The 10,473-nt window shown below is 47.6% G+C and overlaps 1 protein-coding gene across 1 annotated transcript; it reads left to right on the forward strand.

Annotated features, from left to right (window-relative positions):
- Positions 1-4,830: 4,830 nt before the first annotated feature.
- LOC119376755 (tigger transposable element-derived protein 6-like) lies at positions 4,831-10,103 on the forward strand (the record flags this gene model as incomplete). Its single annotated transcript, XM_037646489.1, has 2 exons — positions 4,831-5,379; positions 9,849-10,103. Coding segments are annotated over exons 1-2 (804 nt in total), but the record flags the coding sequence as incomplete, so codon positions are not given.
- Positions 10,104-10,473: the final 370 nt, after the last annotated feature.

Below are 10,473 nucleotides of genomic sequence, written 5' to 3' on the forward strand. Positions count from 1 at the left end.
AACTTGGAATAATATTCCGTCAACCCAAGAAAAGAGCGCAGTTGGGTCGGATTGGAAGGGCGGCTAAAGGTCTCAACCTGCTGAACATTCTTCTCAAGGGGGGATATGCCCTGAGCGGAAACCTTGTGTCCTGATGAATGACAGTTCTTGGACATCAAAGACGCACTTGTCATTTAGCTTTAACCCTGAGGAAGCAGTCCGAGTGAGAACTTTTCCCAGATTGTCATCATGTTCCTTTTGCGTGCTACCGAAAACGATGATGTCGTCAATGTAAAATTTGACACCAGAACAGCCCGACAGAATTTGGTGCATGAGTTGTTGAAACGCAGAAGGAGCGGAAGCGAGCCCAAAACACACTCGCTTAAAACGGAAAAGGCCCTCATGCGTTACAAAGGTCGTCAAGTCGCGACTGTCTTCATGTAGTGTTACCTGGTGATAGGCCGAGGCGAGATCTAACTTTGAAAACCATTTAGCACCCTGAAGAGACTGCAGCAGGTCTTCTGCATGAGGCAACGGGAAGCTATCAACAATGATGGCCTGGTTAGGTGCGCGCAGGTCCACACACATTCGAATGGCTCCGTTCTGTTTGCGAACAAGCACAATGGGAGACACCCATTCTGACGCCGAGACGTGCTCTATGACGTCTTGTCGTAATAAGTTCTCTATTTCCTGTTTGACTGGTTCGCGCAATGTGAGAGGCAGCCGCCTGAGCTTTAAGCGTTGTTGTGAGACTTCAGGACGTATCCTGACCTGATGGGTGACACCATGTACGAGGCCAAGGCCGGGAGTAAACAAGTGTTCAGAATGATTGAATCTGTCTGGTAGGTGGCCCACCGTACCTGATGTGATGTTTTGCGATGTGTTAGATGGCACTCGTGGCAACTCACGGGGAGGCGAGGCCGGTGCGCCCGCAGAAAACTCGGGATTCACTGGAATTGGCTGCGTGCTGGTGCCGCAGCATTGAAGGCTGTCGCCTGCAAGAATCATATTAAGTTTGTGGGTTGCATAAATACCAAGAAGGGATCGTCCATTGCTTACAACGTAGAACAGTATCTCAGTAGTGCGATTTCGGAACGTTACCAGAGCTTGAAAACACCCGAGAAGTGGAACGATAGTCCCTGAATAATCTTTCAGTTTTTTAGGTGGAGCTACCAGTCTGCAATCAGAACCTGACGGTTGGACAAAATAACGCGTAAACAATTCTTTAGACAGAATGGAAACTGACGAGCCAGTGTCTACAAATAAAGATAAAGGCTTTCCGTTCACCTCAACATCGGCGTAAAATCCCGGTGTGCGGAGGTCCGGTTGGGTGTCTGACAGGGCCATAGACTCGGCGTGATCCGAACGCCTAGGCCTGGAGGGACTGGAGGCTTGCTGATGCCATGCTGGTGGTGACCGCGCGAAGGGTCTGCTGCGACACACAGTGGCAAAATGTCCCCTCTTGGAACACTGGTAGCAAACCTTGCCGCGCGTGGGGCAGTTCTGAGTAGGAGCATGCTGATAGCCACAGTTGGGGCAGCCAGTTGCAGACTGGGGTGGCCGGTTGTAATGCTGACACGTCGACGAAGGTGCAGCGAGTTGCCAAGGGCGAGGCTCGGTAGAAGGTGTGACAACCCGCGGCAAAGGACGGCGCTGCGCCGAACTTTGATGTGGCGCTGTGTTTAGCTGTACAAGCACTTCAGGCTCGTATTCTTTGAGGCAACGCTGGTCGCGGTCGGCATCGTTGATGATCTTCACGGCCTTCTCAAACGTAAGCGTGGCCTCCTCGACAAGCAACCGTTCCCGTAGTCGCGTAGAAGTCAATCCAATGAGTAATTGTTCGAGCAGCATCTGGTCCTTCAGTTCACCGAAGTCGCACTGGTTAGCTGTATCTTGCAATTCGAAGAGAAATCCTGGGTGGAGACTCGCCTTGCGTGAGGTTCCGAAACGAGAGTCTGGCTGTGGCTACTGCCTCTGGAGGGCTGAACTTGGCCGTTAGCGTTTGCACCAATGAGGAGTAGGCGTCTTTGGTTGATCCCGGCGTTTCCGATGCCGCGGCGAGTGCAACCCGTGCCTGCCTCTGACCTTCGGCTCCAAGCAGTGTTTTCAGAAGTGCGGCTTTGCGTTCCGCGGAAAAACTTTCGCCGCCAGCGGCAAGCAAATAAGTTTCAAAATCTTCAAGCCACCGCGTCCACGGTACTGTTGGTGTTCCCGGATGGTTCCAAAACCCGGGCGGCTTTCCTATCAAGTCGGCCATGTCACAGCTGTGTGGCGTTACGTTATCACCTGGCGTTTCGCTGACCTTCCTGGGGGCGGTGGCTCGCTCTCTGCGGCGCGATAAGCGGCGATGCGCTTAGAGCGAGGGCTGCCGAAGAGCGAGGGTGCGATGCAAGCAAGCGGACCGAAAGGGTATCGCCGCATCTGGTGTTGCCGATGATTTGCTTCATGGCTGCTGGTTGCCGTTGGCGAGCGGCGGAGGGTGGAAGGCTTTCAAAACGCATGTTGACTGCGCCATTGTAGTGTTTGCAATGGAAAGGCACCGAGCACCTGTGGTGCTCCGAAAAGGAACGACACACACACAGTTCCACACCACGCCCAACTTACCCTCGGCTGTAGCGAGGGTGTTTATATATATCAAATGGCGGCGCCCCCTGGCGCCATACAACAGAACAAAGCATATTACAATATACAACACATCCAACTCGCCCAATCTACGCTAGTTGTCCGCAATAACCCGCTGGTCGATGAAGTTATCAATTTTATTTTGTAGGAAAACGTTTTGTGTACATGCACAACTGGGAGTGCGAGTGTGAACCTTCGTTCAAGTCTGTTTACATAATGCTAACTTTTGCGAATAAGCCGTAAAATTGATCACGCTTCACTTCCAAAGCAGCGTAGACTCTCTTTACCTTGCTTGGCAGCACGTTGGTGCTTTCACGTAAGCTATTACGACGCCATCCAGCCCAGTGAGTGACGCTACGAACTTGGTGGCAGGATCCTGACCACGATGGCTGTTTATATATAGAAGATACGTTAATTGTTAACATTTCTTAACCTCCTGTAATACTAGCGGCCATCTAAAGAACTATCATTACAAGAAAATACAGCTAGTAGTCGAGGAACGCCGTGTGACGTGAGTGAATTATAACGAAAATGCTGCTGTTCTAGCCAGAGCCTAGCAGACGACAAAAGCTGAAACCCTGCCTTTGAGTCACCGGAGTGCTGTTTGCAGCGCTGCCATTGGAGGTGCACGAGGCGAATAAGTGAAACAACCAGAGCTGTGCGAATAGCAAAATTTTGGGTGTGAAGCGAATTCGAATAGTTTGAGTGCAAATCGAAATTTTCTAATATTTTTCGAATACTTCGAAGTGAAAGGGACACTAAAGGCAAATAACAATATATGTCAGAGGGAAAGCTCAATGTTTGATGACGTCTAAAATGGCAATACAGTCAATGTCCGATTTTTCGGAATCCCTAGGGACCGTGGATTCGTCCGAAAATCGGGCAGTCCGAAAATACGAACTCATACTTTTTTATTCCACTCAAGTGGTCAAATCGCCACAGCCACATTCGAAATAGCTTTGATGCCTCCCAGTACACTTATCAGGTATCTTGGTATGCGCCCAGGCTCTCGCAACTACATTCGGTACCTGCCGCGAACCCCGCTTAACTACGTGCCAACCGCCACTTGCAAATTTGCGTCTCGTGATGAGCGCTGCTGATACCGGCAAAATGCAGAATAGAATACAGCTCTCTCCCATGGAGCATTTCGAAACGGTGACGCGGAACACAGTGGCGGAAGAGCGGATGACTCGTCCGGCTTTCCCCGATGCGTGTGCGCACACACGTAAACGATGCGCACACACATCACCGCCGATAAGCAGCACTTGCTGCTGTGTGAAGCCGATCATTTATAGTTGTGTGCAGCACATCGCCAACTAAGCTGATGCCGTCACTGTACTGTTGCTGTACAGTCGCGATCAAGCATGATGTACTTTGAAGTATCGGGCACCGCGGCCACGAACACTGCGACCAAGCTTACTGCTCAGAGTCGTGGCTAGGCCTAACTCCGCTTACGGTGCCGATGTGTGAGACGAATCTGAACTTTGCAGACAATAACATCACGCTATCGAACATGCGAAAGCAAAGAAGCCGCGAGGTGCTTCGTCACAAACAACAAATCGCACCGTCCAGTGGCTCCTCGGAACCGTCGGATGTGGATTCTACGCATCAGCAGCGGATCCCTCGACCAAGCTCGTCGGGCAGTGAGCGCTGGTGGAAGCGGCTAGCAGTTTCAACGTCGGCGCCCCAAAAAGGCAAGACCAAGCACACTGCACGTCGATTTTTCGTTGTTAAATTTATTTTCTGGAAGTTCAAATACTTCAAATAGTAAAATTCCGGTGCGAATCAAATAGCAATCACTATTAGAGCAACTAGCCGTGGTCCTTGGACACGACGGTGTCAGTTTCAGCAACAGATGGCTGGAGCGCTTTAAGGCGAGTCATGTCATCACATTCATGCAAGTTTGCGGTGAACGCAGCAGTGTGAGTATTGACGCCGTCACTGAATGGCAGACCAATGAGCCACCAGCGCTTCTTGCCAGGTACGATTAGAAGGACATATTCAATGCAGACGAAAGTGATCTATTTTATAAGGCCAAGCCAAACAGAATGTACACGGTTTCCAGCAGCTACTGTCATGGTGGTTAGCAGTGCAAGGAGCGTTTGAGCGTGTTGTTTTGTTGCAACATGAACGTCACGGAGGAAAAAAAACTGTCGGTGATTGGAAAAGCCAAACAGCCTCGCGCCTTGTGGCACGTAAAGAACATGCCAGTTAAACACAAAAGCATGGATGATGAAGGAAATCCTCAATGCCTGGTTATTGCAGTTCGACTGGGAAATGATCAAGCAGAAGAGTAAGGTTCTGCTCTTTTCGGACAGCTGCTCCAGCCACATGAAGCCACCCCAGCTTGAAGCAGTTCAGGTGGCCTACTTTCCACCAAACGCGACCTCAGTGCTTCAGCCGATCGACCAAGGAGTCGTGCACTCTGGGAAAGCAGCCTACCGTACTCGCCTTGTCGAACACCTGCTCTTCGACATGCAAAATGATTGGGAGTCGAAGATAGACGTCATATTTCCTGTCGAGGTATTGGCGAGCTTTTGGCAGCAAGTCAAAGGTGAAGTAATTAAAAATTGCTTCAGGAAGGCTGGGTTTCAGCAAAATGATAGCATTGCTGAAGAAGAGTCATCCGTCCCAGATGATGAAACATCACCAGAAGACAAACCATCAGACCCGTCAGTGTGGCCTCAAGTCATGGAGGCATTTGGAGCAGACAGCTTCTCTGACTTTGTCACATTTGACAACGGCGTCATCGATAACGAGCAGCTGAGTGACAAGAAGGTGAGAGCGACGATTGAAGGCCGTTCTTAGCTGTCATCAGACAACGACAGCGAGCAAGAAAGTGAGTCCTCTGCAGTCAGGCTGACTTCGCAGGAAGTGATTGACTGCATAGATGAAGTGAAGGAACACGTCCAGCTGCAGCAAGACTGCAGCGTTCAAGTGTTTGCAGCTGACTGAAATGCTTCGCAAAAGGGATTGCATCATCGCTCAAGGGTGCTTGCCTCGTGAATCTCTTGTCACAAATTTCTTTTTGAGATAAATGTAAATAAAAGGCTTTTGTTTGTGTTTTGCGTTAAACGTCTGTGTTTTGCATTAAACGTTAGTGTTTCTGCAAAACGTCCATTACTGCGAAACGTTCGTGTTCTGCGCTGTTTCTCGTATCGTTGAAAATCTACCAACTGGCCCAAAGAGGCACTCTAGTGCAGTTCATTACTGATTGCAGTAACGTTGTTAGACATTGTGACCAAAGTTTTGAAAGTAAGGCGTTCCAGTGCTCCAAGCAGGTGAGTTCCACTGTCAAATTAGAATATTAATGTGAGAGGTGCCTTGGTGCTGCTCAGTGCAGAACTCTCAGACCAACTTAGGGGCCGTCCAGCGAGCCGTGGAGGCTGTGCGGGGAGCAGCAGCTCCCAGCGGCCAATAGGCGGCCCCATTTAAGCGGATATGCCTTCCCGTCTGCACAAATAAGAACAAATTTATTCCAAGCCGATCAACAAAAGTGGCTGAAAAAGTCTGCTAGAAAAGTTTTATTATCGGGCTAAGCTCTGCTGCTGTGCAGGGGCCACATAGCGCCCTGCACCTATTGTAACAGCACTCGCTCATTAACCCTTTCAGACGCCGCCTATGAAAAACTGTCTGTAAATGCGTCAAATCGATACAGTGTTATTTCAAGGCATTCGATATTATATTGGAACAAAAATAATGTCGGAATACGTTAATTTATATGCGTTATAGTAATCATTCCTAATCACTTTGTAATTAAATATCTATTGAAGCCATTCATGCTGTGTTTTTGCATAAATCGAAAGAAACCTCAGGCTAGAAATATCATGCAAATTCTTTTTCGGTTACGTCCATGTTGAGCAAAGAAAAATTATACTTTTGACGTGGAGCGCGGGAAGCGGCACGTCGAATGACTCATCGAATATGGTAGTGCCTTCAGTAAAGTGATCATATGCAACAGTACACTGCAAAATGTAGCTAAATGAAGAGAAATTTATTAGCGCAGGAGGTTCAATTCATCCAAAGCTCAATGTATCTTGCTCTTTCTTAGCCCCTTGTCGATACAAATAGCAAAAACAAGTGGTGTACACAATTGTGTACATAGCGTCTCAAAGGGTTAAGTTGATATTGTGCTTCAGTTTTGTTAATTACTGCTGCTGGTGATTGAAGTATTTTGTAACCATGCTGTCGAATACATTCAGCATGTATCAGCAGAACTAGCCTGCCCCATACTACTGAGCAAAAATCAAAAGAATCGTCACACAGCCGTGCAACCCCCGCCCCCCCGCCCCCCCTGCGAAGTTTGGAAATTACAGACTTCGGATAAAACGGACTCATTTTGCCTAATTATCATGGTCCGCTGTACTTCCAGATGTACTGGAGAAATCTCAACCGCTGTGGTGAGAGTTTATTGCGTGTTGTGATGGATGACTGGATGCAAAACTTTATTTAAGATGAGCTTTTTTTTTCTTTTGTACTGTTTAGAACTAGTAGAGTGATCCAGGCTAGTCATTATTAGCATCATTGTGATATACATTTATTCACCTTTATTAGTGAAATAACGCTACATCAGACGTTTTGATTATACAGTGGAACCCAGATTACAAGACTTTGAGGGGTATAATACCAGTGTCGTATAATCGAAAAAAATTACGGCAGCTTTGCACCAGGGGTCCTAAAGTAAGTGTGGAGCTGGGCAGCCTTCTTCGTTTCCCTTCGGTTTTTCTCCTTCTTTCCTCTTCTCTTGCCTTCTCTTTCTCTTTTACCGTTTTTTTCTCACTTTCTGTTTATTTCTTCCTCTCTCTTTATCTATTTCTTTCTCTTTCTTGCTTTTTTCCATTATTTCTCTCTCTTTCTATTTATTGCTTGCATCCTTTTTTTATATTTTTATACGTGGTTTTGCCTGCGTTACGCCAAGCGACGACACCTCGGCCCCCTAAAGTGCTCCGCACTATCATCATCAAGGCGCGAGTGCATGCACATTTATCATCATCAAGGTGCTAGAAGAACAAGAAGACTTCTCCTTTCCTGCGTCTCCAGCCACACAGGGTCGTCTGATGGAAAGTGTGCATGGTGTTCTTCGTTGTTTTTTTTTTCCTTCCACATCACGAGTGAGTACTTTGTCGTGCGTGTCTCAAGGGCAGTTTTCAAATTGAAAGAAAATTAGGAGCGTTGCGTGATAGAAAACACGCTCAAGCACCTCCGAGATTTGCTTACCACCAGCCGTACATGCTGTATATAAATAGCTCGCCGTTATTTCGCTGCCGCATACATGGCGTGTGGTTGAGTTGTCTAACGCAGCGCGCTGGGGAACGAGGGGTTGCTGGTTCGAATTCGCGGTCGGGTACTTCAGAATTTTTTTCTTCTGCTTTATTTTCTTTGTGCCTTTTTTATGTATATATACCTACATATACATATCCGGGGCATGACGGCGACGGCAAAAATCAGCCGAGAGTGTCCATATAATTGCTGTCGCAATGAAAGCTCTATAGATAGCCCAAGTTTTATTGCTCTAGGGTGGATATTAATACAAAAGTGTCTTCGAGTAGCATCTGCCCTTAAATATGAACCCTCTCATTACAAAAAATTTTATGCAGCACAAATTACATTTTGGGCACAAAGGACTAATTGCACACCTTGTATTTTCATCTTTGCCCGTAAAGCAGGATCTGAGCGAATAACTCCATAAAGCACAACAGCAGGCACTTCATGACACAGCCAAGGCCTAGGTTGTTCTGAAAGCAGAAACGCCATCAAAATGGCTCTCTGCATAGAAAATGGCATGCATGCTAAATTTACACAGCTTTTCTTCTGGGACTGTAATTAAGGCATTGGCTAAGTCATGTTCATTTACAAACACAGTGATTCCACTCCTGTACCAACTGCGCCAAAGTGCACCAAATTGTATTTACTGCGCCATCCTGATAATATCGATGGAAATTGCACCAAACTGTGCCAGAGTCCCGGGTTTGGGGGTGTGCATCATCGGTAGTCGCACTGCCGGCGCGTCAAAACATGTGCGGCTTGATCTTGGGGCCGACAGTCTCAACGCGGACCAAAAATTACAGTAGCCTCTCAGTAAACGGAAATCTGTTAAACGGAACTGCTGCTTAAATGGAACAAGTGCGCCTGACAATATTGGTTTCGTTTTCGTATTCTACACCCCTGGTCACCTCTCAGTAAACGGAACTTCTGCTAAACAGAACATATTTTCCTGGTCCTTTCAGGTTCCGTTTAATGAGAGTCTACTGTATAACGCTGCACTGTGTTCTGCTGAAGAAACAGCTCTTGTGCGTGCATCCTGAGTAAGCCACGATGCCATGCACGGTGCCGATGCAGCTTCTGTTATGCTAGTCGGCTTGATGGCAAAACGTACTCTCTGCAGAGGATCGCGATGTCTACGCCAATCGTTAATGTGAAAGTGTTGTGACAATTCATCGGCGGACGTCGTTTAATCCAGAAATGCTGACGATTGCCTGTTCAAGTATTGCACATCACGTATTAAACCAATGTTCACTAATGCTGCCACAATGTCTGTTATTTCTGTTTCTGGACATCGTGGAATGAAATCTGGGAACGCTAGTAATACAACTGCACTGTCGAAATGCTCAAGTCCTCGAACTTTGCCGTCAAACATTGTCGAAGTTTTTGTAGAAGGTACTCATGCCTAAGCGCTTGTCGATACCGATGCTGCCGTTTTCGTTATAGATGCCAAACTTTGCCGCAAGCTTCGAAAAGTGACCACGCCTCTTGATAAGATGTCCTTACGAACAGCGAATGGAGAACCTGTTCGGCCTATAGCCGCCTGCACTGCCCGACAGATCATCGCAAAGGACCACTACATTGTTGAGTTTATCGTCCTTTCATCCTGCTCGCATGACATCATACTTGGCTGGGATTTTTTATCTCGTCATCATGCTGTTATCAATTGTGCCTGGTCTGAACTTGAACTCTTCCCGTTCTACGACCAGCCCTACAACCACACTCTGCAAGCCGCACACAAACTAGTCATGAAAGAAGACACTGAAATTCCCCCGACAGCAGCTCTTCTGCTACCCGTGTTCTGCGCCGGCATTTGTGACGAAGCTGCCTTCTTTGAGCCATCAAGCCTCTTGCTTTGTCGAAAACCATTTCTTCTGCCTTATTCGACCCTCTCCATTTCTCAAGGAAACAGCGTTCTCTGCGTCACCGATCCCTTTCCGTATCCCATCCAACTGTTTAAAGGTGAATCTCTTGGACGCGTGCAGGCCATTGACAAAGGACACATTTTTATCATGCTGCAAGATTCATCTGGCATCGACCTAGAAGCTATCGGTGCCCTCAACCCTTCTGATGTACCACAGTCCGACCTATTCAATTCGTCGATCGCAGACGGACTGTCGCCATCTGAACGCTCTGATCTTCTCCAGCTGCTGTACCAGTTCCGCAAATATTTCGACGTTGCTCAACCTGCCCTGGGACGAACGTCTACCATTCTTCACGACACAGGCTCCAACGCGCCAGTGCGACAGCGACCATACCGTGTTTCCACCGCCGAACGTCAAGTTATTACCGAACAGGTTGATGATATGCTTAAACGCGACATTATTCGACCTTCACAAAGTCCGTGGGCATCACCTGTGGTTTTAGTTAAAAAGAAGGATGGTTCGATTCGCTTCTGCGTGGATTGCTGGCGCTTAAATAAGGTCACTCGGAAAGACGTGTACCCTTTGCCCAGGATTGACGACGCCCTTGATTGTTTACAAGGTGCTGAGTTTTTTTCATCAGTAGATTTTCAGGGTATTGGCAAGTGTCCTTAGCAGATGCCGATCGTCCAAAGACAGCCTTCATCACACCTGACGGTTTATATGAATTCAATGTCATGCCCTTCGG

The sequence above is a fragment of the Rhipicephalus sanguineus genome, unplaced genomic scaffold (assembly GCF_013339695.2).
Source record: "Rhipicephalus sanguineus isolate Rsan-2018 unplaced genomic scaffold, BIME_Rsan_1.4 Seq2163, whole genome shotgun sequence".
Lineage (NCBI taxonomy): Eukaryota > Metazoa > Arthropoda > Arachnida > Ixodida > Ixodidae > Rhipicephalus > Rhipicephalus sanguineus.